Source organism: Nerophis lumbriciformis, linkage group LG05 (genome assembly GCF_033978685.3).
Source record: "Nerophis lumbriciformis linkage group LG05, RoL_Nlum_v2.1, whole genome shotgun sequence".
NCBI classification, from domain to species: domain Eukaryota; kingdom Metazoa; phylum Chordata; class Actinopteri; order Syngnathiformes; family Syngnathidae; genus Nerophis; species Nerophis lumbriciformis.
The window spans coordinates 30338399-30360725 of NC_084552.2; the positions used below are offsets into that span (position 1 = coordinate 30338399).

The 22327-nt window shown below is 40.8% G+C and overlaps 1 protein-coding gene across 3 annotated transcripts in view; it reads right to left on the bottom strand.

The window, feature by feature from the left end:
- LOC133606695 (diacylglycerol kinase delta) overlaps positions 1-22327 on the bottom strand; it is an 86077-nt gene that overhangs the window by 27281 nt on the left and 36469 nt on the right. For 2 of the 3 annotated variants that reach the window (XM_061960926.1, XM_061960924.1), the window contains exons 4-16: positions 6635-6745; positions 6459-6539; positions 6293-6397; positions 6087-6219; positions 5905-6011; positions 5707-5832; positions 5256-5358; positions 5017-5176; positions 4822-4930; positions 1159-1298; positions 907-994; positions 747-838; positions 576-675 (exon numbers count right to left, since the gene is read on the bottom strand). In XM_061960926.1, the coding sequence (XP_061816910.1) occupies positions 576-675; positions 747-838; positions 907-994; positions 1159-1298; positions 4822-4930; positions 5017-5176; positions 5256-5358; positions 5707-5832; positions 5905-6011; positions 6087-6219; positions 6293-6397; positions 6459-6539; positions 6635-6745 (1455 nt within the window). Of the gene's footprint in view, positions 1-575; positions 676-746; positions 839-906; positions 995-1158; positions 1299-4821; positions 4931-5016; positions 5177-5255; positions 5359-5706; positions 5833-5904; positions 6012-6086; positions 6220-6292; positions 6398-6458; positions 6540-6634; positions 6746-11227; positions 11659-22327 lie in introns of those variants that run through there. The other variant, XM_061960925.2, reaches the window with a different exon arrangement.

A 22327-nucleotide genomic window follows, 5' to 3' on the forward strand; every position in this document is an offset into this window, starting at 1 on the left:
TTCTCACCCTATCTCTAAGGGAGAGCCCCGCCACCCGGCGGAGGAAACTAATTTCGGCCGCTTGTACCCGTGATCTTGTCCTTTCGGTCATGACCCAAAGCTCATGACCATGGGTGAGGATGGGAACGTAGATCGACCGGTAAATTGAGAGCTTTGCCTTACGGCTCAGCTCCTTCACCCCAACGGATCGATACAGTATCCGCATTACTGAAGACGCCGCACCGATCTGCCTGTCGATCTCACAATCCACTCTTCCCCCACTCGTGAACAAGACTCCGAGATACTTGAACTCCTCCACTTGGGGCAGGGTCTCCTACGCAACCCGTAGATGGCACTCCACCCTTTTCCGGGCGTCTAAATGGGTTTGGCGTAAAACAAAAACCTTAAGAACTCTCTATAATCTTGCAGGAAAGTCCTCACAGAAGATTGGAGTGTACCAAAATGTTAACATTTTCCCAATGCTTTTGTCCAAAAGCGTGTAGCATGTAACATCTGAGGTTCAACACAATTGACCTGCCCACAAATGGCTTTGACACAAACCCTCATACACACACTCCAGTATATAAACCATTTACCTTTTTTGCCATAGCGTCCGCCTCTTCCTTGTTCTCTGTGGCTCTCTCGTACGCCTTGCCCACCTCCGCCACAAACTCGTTGACCGTCCCACACAGGAACCTTGAGAGAGATTCCAGCAGGTCAGGTGACACAGTTTTGCTCCGAGTAAAACCACACGAGCCAGGACTTACTTGGCGGAGGAAATGACGTCGCTGTGTTTGTCTGAGTCTAGGATCTTGGCCAGGTGGGACGCCACAGAGTCTGCATACTGAGTGATGTGAACCTGAGGATGAAAACCATGCTGATGATAATTTGAAATTAAAAGCATCCTCATGAATTAAACTGGTATACCTGCAGTGGGGAATCGAGGGGGAAGTCTTCCCTTACTAATGACATCTGTTTATTGGTGGCGGGAACTTCGTATGTCATCACGCTCCACCTGACACACACAATGAATTAAATGAACATTCATTAATCAGAATCTGTGAGAAAAATTTATAGATGCTTCAGTTTCACGATGGAAACCCACTTTAGTTGTCTTCAATCTTATGTCTTTAATTCACCAGTGTGTCTCACTGGATCTGCCCCTAAAGTCCCACTTACCGGTCCAGCATTTTGGTGGTAGCCCTCTCCAGCTTCTCCAAGATCTGCAGAAGCTGAGCGTCGTCGTCACAGAGACCCCCCCAGCCCAGGACTCGGGCCAGGTCGTTACCGGTGCCCAGCGGCAGCACGCCCAGCTGGCACTGCCCGACCAGAAGAGGGAGAACACTTTTTTAACAGAGTTTTAATCCCAATATTTTAACTTTTTTTTATTTAAGATTTTCTGACAGTTGTTAAAGTTAAAGTACCAATGATTGTCACACACACACTAGGTGTGGCGAAATTATTCTCTGCATTTGACCCATCACCCTAAGTCACCCCCTGGGAGGTGAGGGGAGCAGTGGGCAGCAGCGGTGGCCACGCCCAGGAATCATTGTTGGTGATTTAAACCCCAATTCTAAGTCGTATGTTTACCTTAACTTTACTGTTTAAATGGGTCTTTTGGCAATACCATAGGTGCTGTGATTATAGCGAAAGCATGTATTGACCTAGAGGACGGGCGGGGCTTTAATTGGAAGCAGGCAATAATTGGAGAGACACTGTTAAATATTTTAAGTTAAATAATCATTTAGGGTGCATGAGAAAGTGAAAAGGGGAACGTTACTTTGTTTGATACCATCATTTGTAGATATGTATGTTGCACAACACAGCAGCAACAGAAGCAATGTTGCTATGGTGGAAAGGAACATTAACAGCACTGATGAGTTAATTGTAAACAACACTACAATGAAGTCTTGATCCACTTAAGTTTTGCGTGTAGAAAAACAAGTGCAAACTTGATAGCGCACGAGAAGCTGATTAACTAAATTTGGGCGTAGAGGATTATGTTTCTTAAGTGAGCAAAATAAGGAGCGCAAATTATTTAGCATCTCTGTCTTCATTAATATGTAGAATATTTGCTTATCATTAAAACACCCACAATAGTGGGAAGAGAAAATGCACCCGCACTGTGATTTATCAAGACTAAACTGTTTTACGAATTTAGTTTGTCTAGAAAGGACACGCAAACTGGCTGTTGATCAGAAATAGCTGTGAGTAAGTCAACATTTATGGAATGTGAAAACATTAAACCTAAAGTCTATTCAGCAATATCCTTTCCAAATGTTTTAACTGCTGGTCTACTCAAGGGGCTGATTAACACCAATTTAATTTGTGTTTGTGTTTGATGCAGGCGTTTTTTGTGACTATCTTTTTTTCATATATATGAAAAAAAACTTCTTGCAAAATGCATTTTCTTACACCTGGGACATTCCATCCATCCATATATATATATATATATATATATATATATATATATATATATATATATATGGATGGATGGATGGATGGATAGATAGATATAGATATTTGTTTGTTTGCTGGCACTAAGTATGAGCGTGCGCTCGAATGTGTGTGTATATATACATACATACATACATATATATATATACATATATATGATGTATCATATTAAAACTTTATACATGTTCGAAATAAAACTTCAACAAACATATCTTAAGTGCGATAAAAACGTGGGTTTTGTTGCAGATGCACTGCATGACTGCCCCAAAAATGCTTATACAAAGTGGTAGATGTTATAGATGTCTGCTGCATTTTTCAAAACAAAGCACGGCGTCACAGGTTTAGGAGCATGATGACATAAATGTGCAGTAAATGAGTGTCTCCGTGGCAAAAAACTAATTTAAATAATGCGGTCTGTACCACTTTTGCCCTTGTTGTCAATTCTACACGCAGTCTTAGAAGCTCACACGCAACACACCCACTAATAGTAGACACAATGTTATAGTTTGCACACGCTGTTTAGCGTGTGGTATTTGGAGCTTAGATCAGGTTCTTCATTTTTCTTTCTAAATATTCAATTTAACACTCTTGTAAAAAAAAAAATTGTACTCCATGTAGCTGTGGTTCTTCCTAAAGGAATATTATTTTCTTATTTGATGCCACAAGCCATTCATTGCTAGGGTTTTTTTGGTCATTGTAACCCTTTTTGAAATACATTCTACAATAGGTGAACTTTAATAATTCACCTTGACTTGTGATTCAAAAGACAGTTTCTCATCAGTTTGTAGGTAAACATTGATAATTATCAAAAGATTCAATTATTTAATATAATGAGGCAATTATACATTTATATTGTTATGTGTCCCACAGTGACGAGCGGTGCTCTGACTGTGACGTTGCCAACAATGAAAATGAGTTTGACAACCATGTGCTAAAGGATTGCATGCCCACTTGATAGCACACGCAAAGCTTATCTACTAAGCTTGTGCACAGGGGATTGTGTCCCTGAAATCATAATGAGCAAAAAGCGGGCGCAAACCATTTGAAATATCTATTTTCAAGTATACACACAATACCTGTATATGCTGATTATCAGAACGCCGACAGTAGTACTAGGAGGAGATTCGAATATAATTCAGGGATCACAATGTGATTTATCAAACTTAAAACTATTCAGCGGCCACTATTTTGTGTCTATATTTAGTACGCCTTGAATGTGTGTGCAAACTGGCACAGTTACACACAATTGGCCTTGCCGTCGTCAGGAGGTGATCGCAGCAATATGCTGTAAGATGGGGAGAATCACTCTTCTGTGATCCTGTAGACCATCTGCATATTTCTGTCAACATTTTTAAAAAGACATATCTGTCCAGCAGTTCCACTTTTAATCTGATAAATGGAACGAACACAAAAATTATGTATGCTGGCATTTTTTTTAATGCCGTTCCTTTTTATGACCAAAAAAAATTATAACATGCATTTTCTTGGCTCTGCTATTTCAGTGCACTATCGCAGTCATTGCTATTGTTGTGCAAAAACACTGATTGTGTGGTCTCCCAGAATTAACTTTCGGCATGCTATAAATAGGTTATTGTGTCTAGATTGCGTTTTTAAATTACAGAAAGGGTGGTACAGATTATAGATGCGTGCTGCATGTTCAACTGCAAAACACCACAGGTAGGAGAGCATGATACCATGAATGCGGAGGGAAAGGAGTGTTTCCATGGTGACAGTTGGTACACGCAAAACCCTTATTTCAATTGGGCGGTCTGCACCACTTTTGCACTTGTTTTCAATTCTACATTGCAGTCTTCATAGCAACATGCCCATAAATATATAGATAGATATAAAGACAATATACTATACATCCATAAACGTGGATGCATATGCAATAACTGCAATATATTTATCTGTACAGTAATCCATTTATTTATATCTGCACCTTATTGCTCTTTTATCCAGCACGACAACGTGCTAATGCAACAACATTTCGTTCTTATCTGTACTGTAAAGTTCAAATTTGAATGACAACAAAAGGAAGTCTAAGTCTCTAAGTCTAAGTCTAATAACTAGTAACACAATTGTATAGTTTGAGCACACCAACTAGCTCTTGGTATTAATTAGCATTTGACTTTCACACCGTCCGCGAAGTTGCAAAATTTCCAAGTGCATTCAAAGGTAAATGAAGCTGCTTGATGCTGACCATTCATATTACTGCAAATGTAGCTACTGATATCATGTGGAGTTAATAAAAACTATGGTATACCCGGAGGTTGCCCACAGCCATGAGGTGTTTTTTTCCCCCTCAGCAGTTAATTGAATAGAGGCATTAATTGGAGTATTTGCTGTATTTTAGTAAGAACAGTGCCCTCTCCTGGCTCGCACCTGCTTGTGAAGGCTCAGTTTGTCAAGTTCAGAGAGCACCCAGCCCACGCTGCCATCTCCCCCGCACACCAGGATGCGGAACGTCACAAACTTCTGAAAGATGCGCAGGCTGGAATGGAAAAATATGCAAAGTGGAAGTGAAATAATGAGTAAAAATATTGTATGGATAGAAAATTGGAAGCAAGAGGCCCTTACCCGAGTTCGGGCCCCCCGTTCATGAGGTCGAAGACTTGCGCTGGGTTGAGAAGCTGTTTGAACTTGCGCAGGAACTTGACACCCTGATTGTCCCCACTTTTGGAATTGACCAGTACCAGAAGAGGACTCGTGCAGGACGCTGAGGTGGCTTTCCAGAAGCCTGCGCGCAAGCAATTATAGGCAAGCATAAAAATGTAACACAAAGAGATGTTCAGTGTGTGAAATGAGAGGCGTCTTACCGTCAGAGTCGATGCTGTTAAGTGCAGTGGGAGGGATGATGGACACTCTACACTGACCCAGGGGGCAGACTTTGGCCATTTGTTCTTTACAGCTGCTGTGGACCTGCACGCGCACACACACACAATAAGCAGTTTCCATAGTAATTTCATATTCCAGTACAATCTCAAAAGGTCATTACAACCCTCACAAATGCAGCAAATGTCACTTCACTAACCTTTACAAATACCACACTGATTTATTTGTGTGTGTTTGCGTGCGTGTGAGGATCAGAGTGTCTAACACATCTGACCATTTTAACACTCGGCTCTTATGCCGACACACTTCTTACTAAGTGGAAGAGTGGGATGGAATTGTCATCAATATCCGGCATTTTGATTTCGAGCCAAAATTGCGTCGCCATTCATACGAGGTAACCTTGTGCCAGTGAACAAATACTTCTGAGACACGTACAATGGCCTTGCACCAGAGGCAGCGCCAGTCCTGCAGTCGCCTCACGCTGCCGCAGTTCTTGTCGCACACCACGCACCTGGCGCTGACAGGCAAGTTACCCTCCAGCCACTGGTGGGGCATGGACACCTGGTGAAAAATGATCCACCGTCAGATACCAAGCAATGTGCAAACATAAACACACACGCACACAAAACACACCCCGTCCTCATCTTCTATGATGTCATTCCCGATGGAGGCCAGTGTGGTCCACTTGCAGTTGTTGGTGGAGCGAACTGCGCATCGCTTGTGAGCTTTAAACTTGCATACTTGAGGAAGACAGGAAGCAGAAGTATGTCAAATAGCCTGAAAAGATTAGTTAGAATGTGTGTGTGTTTGTGTACCTTCGCAGGACAGGCCATGGGAAGTGACGCCGGGTAGAGCCTCCCTGCAGACATTGCAGAAGGTGGGGCGTGCGTGCGAGCAGGCGTACCAGTTGTGCATCCCTGAAAAATGCTCCATGTTGAACTGGCTGGCCTGCAGAAGATAGCGGCTATTACAAAAGTACTTCCCCAAACGTCGGACGCATACAAACAACTTAAACACCTACCTCATAGATCTCCCACTTCTGGACAGACTTGAGGGCGCCAATCCAGTCTTCCATTTCCTTCCTGTTCTCGGCACATAGCATCAGTTTGCGAAAAGGAGTAATGACCTGAGAAAGAAGGATGTCAGAAACCATTTAGGTGACAAAAACATGGTGGCCTGCTGCTCACGGTGAAACTGTTGTTGATGTTCTTGGTGCTGGTCTCAGCTACGCTGGCGTCTGACAAGTCCACCTCGTCAAATATAAGAGACTAGAGAAATAAGAGATTAAATAGTGTTTCCTGCATGGCATTGTTTGAAACCTGAACTTGCAACCGCCGTGCTTTTAGGGAGCAGTTGGTGGTACCTTGCAGTCCTTGGCGTAGTAGAGCGTCCTCCCTCGGAGTTTGAAGTAGCGCCGTTTCCACCTTTGGAAGGAGCTGGTCTGCTTCAACAGGATTCCCTCCTTGACACTTTTCTGCGCACACAAGACGATGCAGAAGTAAGTGCTGATTGATTCCGACTCTGACAGACATTCCGCAAATTCTTTGCACCGAGGACATTTTTGGCTGTTATGGGGCTTCTTTTGGGCCACTACCTTAGATGCACCTGTGTCACATGAGACGAGCGTGACCATGCCCCTTCTTCCCTGTGGGACGTATGCGGTTTGTGTATGTAAGGGAAGGGGGAGATTAAAACAAGGGTGGAGAAATATGGATCAGGTTTCTCGGCGCAAACATGGACACCAGTGACACGCCTCTAAGGAAAAACACACTTTAACTTAGGTAGGAATTAAATCGTGGTGCACATTTTAATGCTCTCCTCCGTACTCCTACTTTGTTTTGGCCTGACTCCCGGGTCTCATTTGCAGATGTTTACATGTTAGGGTCATGTAAACATCATACTATCACCATCCTTTGCTGCACTAATCAACATAGGGCAGGTGTCGTCCCATTTTCGTCCCTTAGCTCTTTATTATTGGCCCTAGGCATATTGTAAAATCCAATAAATTAATTATTAAAGCGATATTTGCTTTGTCATACACACACACACACACACACACACACACACACACACACACACACACACACATATATATATATATATACATATATATATATATATATATATACATATATATACATATATACATATATATATATACATATATATATATATATATATATATATATATATATATATACATATATATACATATATATATATATATATATATACATATATGTCTTAATAAGGTTATCCAAAAAATAGTGCTCGATACCGTAGTAGAGCGCAATATATGTATGTGTGGGGAAAAAAATCACAAGACTATTTCATCTCTACAGGCCTGTTTCATGAGGGGGGTACCCTCAATCGTCAGGAGATTATATATACATATATATATATATATATATATATATATACACAAACACACACACACACACACACACACACACACACACACACACACACACACACATATATATTAGAGATGTCCGATATTATCGGCCGATAAATGCTTTAAAATGTAATATCGGAAATTATCGGTATCAAAAAGTAAAATGTATGACTTTTTAAAACGCAGCTGTACGGAGTGGTACACGGACGTAGGGAGAAGTACAGAGCACCATAAACCTTAAAGGCACTGCCTTTGCGTGCCGGCCTAATCACATAATATCTACGGCTTTTCACACACACAAGTGAATGCAAGGCATACTTGGTCAACAGCCATACAGGTCACACTGAGGGTGGCCGTATAAACAACTTTAACACTGTTACAAATATGCGCCACACTGTGAATCCACACCAAACAAGAATGACAAACACATTTCGGGAGAACATCCGCACGGTAACACAACATAAACACAACAGGACAAATACCTAGAACCCACGCTACAATATACACCACGCTCCCCGCCCCCACTACCCCGCCCACCTCAACCTCCTCGAGCAGGTCCCAAATTCCAAGCTGCTGTTTTGAGGCATGTTAAAAAAAATAATGCACTTTGTGAGTTAGTGCTCATAGGACTCCTGAGGCAGCGGACAGGTACTGACAGACCAAGCGGTGTGCGGCTTCAGCGGTCGCGGAGGCAAAAACTCGGACATGGGAGGAGTTCGGGGAAGCCATGGAAAACGACTTGGGGAATCTGTGGTGGGCTCTCCTATTTCTGGGGCTGAGGTTGCTGAGGTAGTTAAAAAGCTCCTCAGTGGCAAGGCCCCGGGGGTAGATGAGATCCGCCCGGAGTTCCTTAAGGCTCTGGATGCTGTGGGGCTGTCTTGGTTGACAAGACTCTGCAGCATCGCGTGGACATCGGGGGCAGTACCTCTGGATTGGCATACCGGGGTGGTGGTTCCTCTCTTTAAAAAGGGGAACCGGAGGGTGTGTTCTAACTATTGTGGGATCACACTCCTCAGCCTTCCCGGTAAGCTCTATTCAGGTGTACTGGAGAGGAGGCTACACCGGATAGTCGAACCTTGGATTCAGGAGGAACAGTGTGGTTTTCTTCCTGGTCGTGAAACTGTGGACCAGCTCTATACTCTCGGCGAGGTCCTTGAGGGTGCATGGGAGTTTGCCCAACCAGTCTACATGTGCTTTGTGGACTTGGAGAAGGCATTCGACCGTGTCCCTCGGGAAGTCCTGTGGGGAGTGCTCAGATAGTATGGGGTATCAGACTGTCTGATTGTGGCGGTCCGCTCCCTGTATGATCAGTGTCAGAGCTTGGTCCGCATTGCCGGCAGTAAGTCGGACACGTTTCCAGTGAGGGTTGGACTCCGCCAAGGCTGCCCTTTGTCACCGATTCTGTTCATAACTTTTATGGACAGAATTTTTAGGCGCAGTCAAGGCGTTGAGGGGATCCGGTTTGGTGGCTGCAGGATTAGGTCTCTGCTTTTTGCAGATGATGTGGTCCTGATGGCTTCATCTGGCCAGGATCTTCAGCTCTCACTGGATCGGTTCGCAGCTGAGTGTGAAGCGACTGGGATGAGAATCAGCACCTCCAAGTCCGAGTCCATGGTTCTCGCCCGGAAAAAGGTGGAGTGCCATCTCCGGGTTGGGGAGGAGGCCTTGCCCCAAGTGGAGGAGTTCAAGTACCTCAGAGTCTTGTTCACGAGTGAGGGAAGAGTGGATCGTGAGATCGACAGGCGGATCGTTGCGGCGTCTTCAGTAGTGCGGACGCTGTATCGATCCGTTGTGGTGAAGGAGCTGAGCCGGAAGGCAAAGCTCTCAATTTACCGGTCGATCTACATTCCCATCCTCACCTATGGTCATTAGCTTTGGGTTATGACCGAAAGGACAAGATCACGGGTACAAGCGGCCGAAATGAGTTTCCTCCGCCGGGTGGCGGGTCTCTCCCTTAGAGATAGGGAAAGAAGCTCTGCCATCCGGGGGGAGCTCAAAGTAAAGCCGCTGCTCCTCCACATCGAGAGGAGCCAAATGAGGTGGTTCGGGCATCTGGTCAGGATGCCACCCGAACGCCTCCCTAGGGAGGTGTTTAGGGCACGTCCGACCGGTAGGAGGCCACGGGGAAGACCCAGGACACGTTGGGAAGACTATGTCTCCCGGCTGGCCTGGGAACGCCTCGGGATCCCCCGGGAAGAGCTGAACGAAGTGGCTGGGGAGAGGGAAGTCTGGGCTTCCCTGCTTAGGCTGCTGCCCCCGCGACCGACCTCGGATAAGCGGAAGAAGATGGATGGATGGACTTTGTGACTTCAATAATAAATATGGCAGTGCCATGTTGGCCTTTTTTCCCATAACTTGAGTTGATTTATTTTGGAAAACCTTGTTACATTGTTTAATGCATCCAGCGGGGCATCACAACAAAATTAGGCATAATAATGTGTTAATTCCACTACTGTATATATCGGTATCTGTTGATATCGGAATCGGTAATAAAAAGCCATTATCGGACAGCTCTAATATATATATATATATATATATATATATATATATATAGTAGGGGTGTGGGAAAAAATCGATTCGAATCGCGATTCTCACGTTGTGCGATTCAGAATCGATTCTCATTTTAAAAAAATCGATTTTATTTATTTATTTTTATTTATTTATTTTTTTATTAGTCAATCTAACAAAACAATACACAGCAATCCAATTCCAAAACCAAACCCGACCCAGAAACACTCAGAACTGCAATAAACAGAGCAATTGAGGAGACACAAACACGACACAGAACAAACCAAAAGTAGTGAAACAAAAATTAATATTATCAACAACAGTATCAATATTAGTTACAATTTCAACATAGCAGTGATTAAACATCCCTCATTGACATTATCATTAGACATTTATAAAAAAAAAAATTAAAAAAGAACAATAGTGTCACAGTGGCTTACACTTGCATCGCAACTCATAAGCTTGACAACACACTGTGTCCAATATTTTCACAAAGATAAAATAAGTCATATTTTTGGTTCATTTAATAGTTAAAACAAATTGACATTATTGCAATCAGTTGATAAAACATTGTCCTTTACAATTATAAAAGCTTTTTACAAAAATCTACTACTCTGCTTGCATGTCAGCAGACTGGGGTAGATCCTGCTGAAATCCTATGTATTGAATGAATAGAGAATCGTTTTTGAATCGAGAATCGTGTTGAATTGAAAAAAAAATTGTTTTTTAATCGAATCGTGACCCCAAGAATCGATATTGAATCGAATCGTGGGACACCCAAAGATTCACAGCCCTAATATATTCGTATATATATATATATATATATATATATATATATATATATATATATATATGTTTTCTTGGAGTTTGTTGAGGATATTGCATCGCCTTTTTCTTTATGACTCTTTGGACTTTGCTCCATAATGTCACTGGCACACAGAGAACAGGTCCAAAGTGAGAAACACCAAAGCCGCTGCTGATGTTCCATTCCTTCAGCAGGACGGTTGCCCAACTAAACCAGCCTTCCTAACCTCAATGTGCCGTCACACTGACCTCTTCAACAGAGTCGCTCCCCGCACTGCTCCTGGTCACACTGTGCTCCAGATGCTCATCTTGGCTCAGCCGGTCGTCATCGTCTAGACCCCTTGCCCTGCAGCTGTACCACAAGGGAGCCACGCAGCACCACTGTTGGCATAGGCTCAGCATCGGCAGGCGGTACCGATTGCACCGGACTAACTTGTTTTATAAGTTTCTCGTTGGCTCCAAATTAGGGAAAAAGGAACGGTATGGTTGACTCCACTGCCCTGCCCCTGCCCGCCCTCTAACATAAGAACAGTGTAGAGCTGGTTCCTTGACCCACCCAGATCAGACCCGGACGGCACTCGCTCTTGACACTGGCTGCTGGTTAAACAATAGCAGGCGGCCACTTCCTGCCTCTCAGACATTGTTAGGTAGCAACGCCCCCTCAGGTGTGCTGGTGGCCCCGCCCCTTTGACCCTTTCTACCTGTGTGTATGTGTGCTCCCAGTACCAGTCAGTCAGGTTCCCCCAGTTCCATTTATAACCAAAAGGATAAGCCTGTTCTTACCAGCACAAAGTGCTAGTCATTTTGGTTTATCATTATACCAATTACAAATCTGCTGACTCACTCACATGTCATGTCTAATAACTCTTTCAATTATTGTAAATAACTCTCTCGCCAATCAATCCCCATTCATGGCTTTGTTAGCGAGTGCAATGCAAAGTGTCGACGCCCATGTTAATGTCATCATGACTCGCAGCTGGTGAACGGGAAACAGCAATAAACCAAAGGAAAAACCAACCAAATATCCAAGTTGAATGCCTCAGGCACAAATAGCCTTTTTATGACACGAGGCAAGTGATGTTCACTGTGGCAGATAAGTGCATTCTTGAGATAAGAGTTGATGTTAAGTGGAAGAATCTACCTCGGTCAACTTGTTAAAGATATGAAGACCAGAACAGATTTAGCACCAATGCTGCGAATTGTCCTTTGGCCCATGTCTCATTGTTTGAAAACCCGTGAAGTATGTCTTTGAGCACCGTGCATGTATGGTGCAATGGTGCTTGTTGCCCAGCAGAGGGAAGAGTGAGCAAGAGGTGGAGAAAGAAACTTTAGCAAGAAACAAAAAAAACAAAAAACAACAGGTTACTACAAGATGTAGACTCCACAATAGTGCAAATGCTCACAGACTAAAGGAATGTAAAGGACCACTTTTCATTTCCGTTGAAGCAGGGGTGTCAAATGTACGGCCCGCGGGATGAGTTTGCCAAGTATTAAAATGAGCTGCATTTTTTTTTTTAATGAAAGAAACTGCTGTTCTAAATGTGTCCACTGGATGTCACAATAGTAATTCTGTTATGACTAGCAAGAAGTACAAAGTAAAGCGTGGCTGCGGCTCCTCTCCCTCGACCCAAAAGAAACTTAAAACCTGCCGTTTTATGTCTTATGCTTGGAACACGTCGTTATTTGGCACCCTTACTGCCCCCTAATGTCTCTGTCAAAAACGAGAAAACTGTTTGAATAGTCTTTACCTCTGTTTCTTACGGTTTGATGAGTTAGCACTGGATTGATTGGACATGACAAAGGAGGTATTTGATACCTCGAAGAGTTTACATGTTGTGTTTCTTGTTCAATCCCAGAAAGACTGTGACTTAAAGTTTAATCCTGGCTTTGTAGATACACTGAGACAAAGTCTAAGTTCATGGTGTTCTTCATTGTGTTTTTGAAACTGTTACTCAGAATTTTCAACAAACTTGAAGTGTTTTGTCCAGAGGATTATTTGTGATTTATACCTTTTTGCAATGTGCTTTGTTCTATTTTTGGCCAAAGTAAAACAAAGTAAACAATCTGGAGTTGTCTTTATTTTTAAGTTATCATGCCATGATTTTACCATTCCGGCCCACTTGGGAATAGATTTTACTCCATGCGGCCGCTGAGCTAAAATGAGTTTGACACCCCTGCGTTAAAAAGTCATCTCACAGTATGTTGTTACCAGAGGTGGAGGGATTACAAAAATATTCAAGTAACTACATTCAAAAACAAGTAAAAGTGAATGTCTGGGAAAAAAAATCCCCTCAAGTAAAAGGAGAGTAACTCATGGCGGCTTCCGTATGTCACAGATCTTTCTGTTAAATTTTTCTTTTTCTTTTTAAAGCATATTCTACATGTGTTTGGCCTAAAACAAGTGTTAAATTATAACTTTCTATGCATTATATGTATTACAGTGCAGTATTTGTCTCATATTATTATGTTGTGGTGGTCAATAAAAATAGTCACCAAGCGGGACTGCTAATAAAAACACAGCAGCTAATCTTTGTGCCAGTGAATCGTCACCGTGACAATCAAGTTGGACAACCTTCGGCAGAACAACTTTTTGATGGACTTCATCTTCAACTCCTGCCTCATCAATAACACATCCCCACGATGGTGAGACTGTGCGTGAGCGATATCAAAAGACAACAACAGGAAGCCACATCAGTACTGTCAAGTTGATCAAGTTAAAAGTTGACAATTTGAAACAAAAATGTAGCTGTTTAGCCACAATAGCCAGCAATATGTTTGGAGGAGAAAAGGTGAGGCCTTTAATCCCAGGAACACCATTCCTACCGTCAAGCATGGTGGTGGTAGTATTATGCCCTGGGCCTGTTTTGCTGCCAATAGAACTGGTGCTTTACAGAGAGTAAATGGGACAATGAAAAAGGAGGATTACCTCCAAATTCTTCAGGACAACCTAAAATCAACAGCCCGGAGGTTGGGTCTTGGGCGCAGTTGGGTGTTCCAACAGGACAATGACACCAAACACATGTCAAAAGTGGTAAAGGAATGGCTAAATCAGGCTACAATTAAGGTTTTAGAATGGCCTTCCCAAAGTCCTGACTTAAACGTGTGGACAATGCTGAAGAAACAAGTCAATGTCAGAAAATCAACAAATTTAGCTGAACTGCACCAATTTTCTTTCTTTCTTTAGTTTATTTCGAACATGAACACACTTATAGCATAATACATCACACAATTTCATATCATTTCATTTTACATCATGCCCGAAAAGGAGTAGGAAGAAGCAAAGCTTATTTAATCCTACCCCTTTCCCACTTCAGAGCGTTTACAAATATATAGAATCATTTACTGACCTTTTTATATAATAAAATAACATCTATGAATTAGTATACATAACAGTTTTGTAATATTTAATTAATTTATTCAGTTATTATTAACATACTGAGATGAAGAATATCTTATTTCCAATAAGGTTGGAAATATTTCTCATAATGCTTCTTCTTTGTACTTTGTAAGCACTATTATTTTGAACAACCTCTTGAACTGGATCATATGAGTACAATTTTTAACTTCTTTACTTAATCCATTCCATAATTTAATTCCACATACTGATATGCTAAAAGTTCTAAGTGTTTTAAATTATTTTTTCCTCTAAGGTTATATTTCTCCTCTTTAGTTGAGAAGAATTGTTGTACATTCTTTGGTAGCAGGTTATAGTTTGCTTTGTACATCATTTTAGCTGTTTGCAATTTTACCAAATCACCGAACTTTAGTATTTTTGACTCAATAAATACAATTTTGTCAAGAGGAGTGGTCAAAAACTCAACCAGAAGCTTGCCACAAGCTTGTGGATGGCTACCAAAAGCGCCATATTGCAGTGAAACTTGCCAAGGGACATGTAACCAAATATTAACATTGCTTTATGTATACTTTTGACCCAGCGGATTTGGTCACATTTTCAGTAGACCCATAATAAATTCATAAAAGAACCAAACTTCATGAATGTTTTTTGTGACAAACAAGTATGTGCTCCAATCACTCTATCACAAAAAAATAAGAGTTGTAGAAATTATTGGAAACTCAAGACAGCCATGACATTATATTCTTGTATGTAATCTTTTGATCGCAACTGTATGTTTTGTTACATTTTAACAATTATATTGTTAATAATATAGGTGATTATTGTTATTATTCATTATCAATAGTGCTATTTCTATTGGTATTTGTATTGCTCCATTTGCAGTGCAATAATGTTCATTGTTATGTATGTATTATTTATTTCACTAACTGCTTCTTTGCTATCACTTTTACCATCATATTTGTACATATCCCATTTGCTGATGTTGTTCTGTTGTTGTTGTTGTTGTTGTAATTGTTATTGTTGTTGTTGTCTCTCTGTCTTATCCCCTTCTTGTCCCCGCAATTTCCCCCTCTGTCTTCCTTTTTTCCCACTTTCTATCCCCTACTGCTCCGGACCGGCTGCACCAAATAATAATATGAATCCATTTAATAAAGTTTTTATGCTCTAACTATAGTAATATTTAATTTAATACTAATAATGCTACTTCGAATAACTTTCTTTACCACAGTTATGCCGGGTACTAATAAACCACCATAAACAATGGACAACCGTGCTGTTCTTCAATGATAACAAAGATAAGCAAAAGCACAATTACAGATTTTAAAACAACGTAAAAAACACAAATACACCGAAAAAACAACTATACTATAAGTTACATCATTGCGAACTTAAAAGGCTTCTTAGCCTTCTGCTATCAAGCTAAGGACAAATAGTGGGTAAATTGGTCATTGTAAGTTTAGTTCCTGACACGTATTATTATGTGTTATTTTGCAAGGTTGCCATTGCCATCAGACATTTAATTTGACGACACAACATAAAAATCACTGTACTATTCCCAGTATTCCCAGGGCATTCCATCGATCGCAGCTAGACTGTTCAGTTTGTCTGAGAAGACGTTTGTCTTTCTTAGACCTGATCTGTCCTAAAGTCTATGAGTATGAACTGATGAAGCCTGATGAGAGGCAAAATGTCTTCTAAGGCAAACGGAACAGTCCAGTTCCGATCGATTGAATACCCTGAATATACAACGACCTGGACAAATGAGAACATCCATATATTCGCAATCATGTTATTATTGTGTATGTGTATAGGGCAGTAAATATCAAACTGTGGTACACAGGCTCCTTCTAGTGGTATGCCACAGAATCACTTGATTAAAGTACAATGTTTTATTTTACGATTTTCAAACACAGTGTTACTGTTCTAACTGTGAGTAATGTTACAGTGGCCTGGAGGGAACCCACACAGTCACAGGGAGAACCCAGGACCTCCTTATTGTGAGGCACACGCACAAACCCCTGGTACACCGTAATATTTAGTTAATTTAACTCTATAATGCCAGCAAGACATGGAACGTGTTGATTCGGCCCCTACAATTACAAAGATTTGCCAAGATGATCTAACAATAGGGGAAAAAACTTGCAGAAATACAATTTTAATCAAGCAAGAAGTGTCAGGAGGAGGAAGTAAAAGATGGTTTGAAATAGACACCATTGTATCACCCGGCATGCACAAACATGTTGTCTCTGACCACGGGCATGCACGCACACACACACACACACACACACTTACACACTTACACACACACACACACACACACACACACTTACACACACACGCAGTTAAAACAAGGCGTAGGAGGACTTTGCACCATGGCGACCACATCCTGTCTCATGCACCGCCGTGCGTTTATTAATAGACACACAAACAGACACACGACATGTGCAGGAAAAAGAAACTCTTGTGTTGTGTCATACGCACACACACACACATACACACACATGCACCACACACACACACACGATCCCTCAACTTTAACCACATTTTTCTGCTCTTTCAATGTGATTCCTTACTATCATCCCATTTTTGGATTCAGCCTGTAAGGTTTGTGAGATGAGGGACACATAATCTCTTGCCAGTGACGGGAAGGGGGATGTGGCTCAGAGCATACGGACCAAATCTGGCTCTGGTCTGCCTAATCCTCACACACACAAACACTAACACACACAAACAGACACACACACAGGAAAAAGGAAATGATGGTTGTCCCTAATGTTCTGATACGATTAGCATGTTGTTATTCATGGGTGACATGAATCATGTTTACAATGGTGCAACTCAAGCTTTAAAATTTCCTTTTTACAACCAATTTATGCAAACACTTTTATCAAATATTTAGCCATATTTGCACATTTGTCCTAAAGAGGGTACAAAGAGAGGGCCATACCATATTGACCCAAATGTAAGACCTCTTTTTCAAGACACGCTTTTGGAAACATATTTCTAGGACAAAATCATGGGACACTGGCAATAACTTTTTCATTGATTGTTTTTCCTGAATCAAATGTTGTGTATTAATAGTACGTTTTTAGTTTACATGTAAACCGTGTTAAAACAAATTGAATTGAAGCAATATCAAAAGTCAAAAGTCTGACGCCATTTTAACTTTTATTGCCATTCTTACGCTCACAACCGGCACAATTCCAACAGGTATTCCCTCCCGTGCAAACACTTTCGTCTCCGTGCTTCACTCCCAGACACTCAACAACACTTCCTCATTCTCCGCCAATCCCCTTTCAGGCACGGACGGTGTGTTCGCGATCATAGGAACAACGGGCCCCATTCAGCAATAAGTTCCTAACTTTTCCTCTTATCTTTCTTCCTAAGTGATTTCCTAAGAGGAGTCCATTAAAATTCATGACGTGTTCTTAAACACCCAAATTGTTCCCACCGGCTGTTCTTAAGTTGCTGAATGCCAAATGGTTAGCGCGTGCATGTCTATCACAATTTGCATACAAACACGCCCCTATTTCCCTGATATGCATATGTAAACACCCTTAATTCCCCATATAAGGGCACAATTCCGCCGGAAAATAAAGAAAACACAAACAGATTACAGAAGAGAAATTCGTATTATCCCGCGGGGGAAATACATTAATGTCAAAACGTAAGTTTAAGAAAGGGGCGGACTGCCTAAAGCGTTCAAATAAATATTCGTCACTTCGGGCAAATAGGTCGACATGGTCGTGAAATATGCGCTCCCTCCCCAGGGAACGATCTGCGGCAGCGTCTGTGCGTGCGTGCGTGTGTGTGTGTGTGTGTGTGTGTGTGTGTGTGTGCACGCACACAGTATTTTGATATGTCTATATATTACTCATTTTGCTACAAACCCCATTTCCATATGAGTTGGGAAATTGTGTTAGATGTAAATATAAACGGAATACAATGATTTGCAAATCCTTTTCAACCCATATTCAATTGAATGCACTACAAAGACAAGATATTTGATGTTCAAACTCATAAACTTTATTTTTTTTTGCAAATAATAATTAACTTAGAATTTCATGGCTGCAACACCTGCCAAAGTAGTTGGGAAAGGGCATGTTCACCACTGTGTTACATGGCCTTTCTTTTTAACATCACTCAGTAAACGTTTGGGAACTGAGGAGACATATTTTTTAAGCTTCTCAGGTGGAATTCTATCTATCTATCTATCTATATTTGTGTGCATTAGAAGAGAGCTAATGTACACAAATATACTGTAGATAGATAGATAGATAGATAGATAGATAGATAGATAGATAGATAGATAGATAGATAGATAGATAGATAGATAGATAGATAGATAGATAGATAGATAGATAGATAGATAGATAGATAGATATCTCTATATCTCTCTCAATATATCTATATCTATCTCTATCTATCGATCTATCAATGTATCTATATATATATATATATATATATATATATATATATATATATATATATATATATATATATATATATATATATATATATCTCTCTATCGATCTATCTATGTATCTATATAAATATATCTATATCTATATATATCTATATATATATATATATATATATATATATATAGATATATATATCTATATATCACTATCTATCTATCTATCTATCTATCTATGTATCTATCTGTATATATATATATATATATATATATATATATGTATATATATATATATATCCATTTTCTACCGCCTATTCCCTTCGGGGTTGCGGGGGGCGCTGGAGCCTATCTCAGCTACAATCGGGCGGAAGGCGGGGTACACCCTGGACATGTCGCCAGCTCATGGCAGGGCCAACACAGATAGACAGACAACATTCACACTCACATTCACACACTAGGGCCAATTTAGTGTTGCCAATCAACCTATCCCCTGGTGCATGTCTTTGGAGGTGGGAGGAAGCCGGAGTACCCGGAGGGAACCCACTCAGCCAGGGGAAGGACATGCAATCTCACTGCATGTCCTCGCTGCAGCTCGCTTTTTGTCGGTGACATCGAGGGACAGAAGTAGAGTCTCTAAACACTAGCACAGTCTATAATAACAACAGAAAAAGATGTTAGACTTGTTGCTAGTTGTTTTAAGTAAAGAAAAAGTAACTAAAAGTCTACAGACAGTTGAAAGATGTTCAACTAAGCACATTGTAAAATAAACAGCAACAATTGAAAAACAGAGCAAAACGATATAATACAAAAATATATGTTAATACTAAATATTAGCACAGATTTTGTTTTTAAATGTATGAATACATTTTTTTTTTTGCCTTCTTGAAGAAAATCACATCGTCGTAGCAAACAAATAATAATAATACTGCGACGTCATGGTGACCACGCTCTCATCACGCTGCTAACCACGCCCCCACCGCCACAGGTATCTTGGCAACTTAGGGGAAACCCTGCTACTTGTGGTTCGCTACTCTGTTCCTGACCAAAATTGCAAAAAAGGGACACTTAGTTGGTATTTTGGCTCAGTGGTCACAATGGTGTTTTTGTCATCAGACCAAACCATAAACTCATGACCCTAAAATGAAATATAATAGCATCTAAAAACACCATCTAATCTCTCATTCCTCTAAATTGTGTTCCCAGTATGGTCTTCTATCAGTGACAGTGTGGAGTCCGAGCACTCGCTCCTTCTCTACGCCTCACCGCCTGCAACCTCATTAACTCCCGTTCTTGGCCTGGGATCAATACTTTCCCGCTCATCCCTTCTCCTTCTCCGCCTCGTCTTGATGTTCTCTCTTCTATCCCACTTTGCCTCCCAGATCGATAGATACCTCCTTCGTCCTCTTCCTCATCCTCCTTTCCTACCTTGGCTCGCCACAGAGGCAATAGTCCAACTGCTGTTGGTTTGTTGGTTTGGAACTCCCCAACTTATTTCTACCCCTACTTTGTGGAGGGTCAAGAGAGAATCCATGATATTTGAATGCAGATCAGCATCTGCATTCAAATATGAATCCTTGCCCTTATGTGGGCTCTGTACCGAGGATGTCGTTGTGGCTTTTGCAGCCCTTTGAGACACTTGTGATTTAGGGCTATATAAATAAACATTGATTGATTGATTGATTGATGATCTAGGAGTTGTATTTGTATGTCTATGACGGTGCCTAAATTTAACAACAAACACTATTAGGGACTATTTTAGGCACACAAGCTAAGGAAACCGCGGTCTCTAGCCTCCAACAACATGATAGATGAGGGGCACCCGGCATGTCTAGACCTTAATAATCTGCTTTTTTATTGCGCCGATTTAGCCGATACAATTAATAACTTCGTCTGGTGGCCTGGGAGGATTACTTCCGGCTCGACGATTTTCAGCAGCGTAAACTTTTGATCAAAGTAAGCTGACCAACAGCTAATTGATGTCAACACTGGACTGTGGATTAGGTATACTTTCAAACTCTAATGAGATTACAATACATGACAATAATTTGTGTGGAAAAGACAACAACAGCCCTTAAAGATAACGCTTTGTTTTGTTTTGTCCGTGTCAGAGGTTGCGCCTGAAGAATTGCGCGGGCGCTTGTGGCATTGAGTTTTTGAAAAGACTCTCCACACAGATGCGCTGAATGAACCAAACACTGCTCTAAATTTAGACATTACATCCCAGAGGAGGCTCTAAATGAGGACACCTGTGCGTGTGTGTGTGTGTGTGTGTGTGTGTGTGTGTGTGTGTGTGTGTGTGTGTGTGTGTGTGTGTGTGTGTGTGTGTGTGTGTGTGTGTGTGTGTCCACAGTGGAAACTTTCGTAAAGGATGTTGTAACATTTCTCATTGAATAATTTCTTAGTAAGTAATTTCTTAGTGATTGAAACATCTAAACTCAAACACACAAACACCAGCACACTGCAATAGATGCCAATTACTCAAATTGCCATTTTAGTTCACTCCTCCTATTCTCTTTTGTTGTCCACATAGTAACAGGTAATCCTCGTGTGACTGTGTGTGAGAGAGAGCAGTAAACGGTGTCAGATTCCAAATCAGATTACAGAGCTCCTACAATGTAAACAAGCTGCATATAAAGCATATAAGGAAGTTACCTTTCAATATAAAGTTTACTTGCTCCTCCATGCACGTCAAGAAAAAAAAAACATTTGAAGACATGCTGCGCCAAAAATAACTCTTCTAGAGTTCGCCGAGTGGTTAGTGCTGCAGAATGCATTACAAATGCATGTGCGTGTCTGTTAAAGCTTGACACTGGGACAGGAAAATGGGAATCCCGTAGCAGTGACAACACACTCACTGTATCACTTATATAAATAAATAATAACATACACATATTAATAAAAATAAATACGATTTGTATTATTATTAATTATGTATTATCATAATTAATAATACATAACTATGAAATATTATTGCAGCTTTACTACATCTTGGATACATGTTTTTTTAGGCATATTCCACATATTTCTGGCCCAAATTAAGTGTTAAATTAAGTTGCATTTATGTCTTATATGTATTACAGTACATTATTTGTCTTATATATACCGTATTGTGCAGACTATAAAGCGCACCAGTATAAAAGCCGCACCGACTCAATTTTTGAAAAAAGAAAAAAGAAATCCATATACTAGCCGCAGATATATACATTGTGAAATGAGGTATTTACAAAGATAGATTCTGTAAATGTTTACTTACATAAATTAATTGTTTCCAAACACAGCAGTAAAACAAAAAACAAAAAACGTCATCATAATGGACCCACTAGCTGCGGAAGCTAGCTCTCCAAACAGCTAAACAAACGGTGACGTGTTGGTGAATTTACTGAGTAATTTTGGAAACTTAAACAATACAGAAATAATGCCATTGTAAGTTAATAATACTAACATAGACACTTGTAAATGTGTTAGCATATTAGCTAATGCTAACGACGTTCACTTGATTACATTATGATAGCACATGCAAATATGCATGAAAACACTCCTACAGACATCACACATGAGACGATTTAGTAAGTAT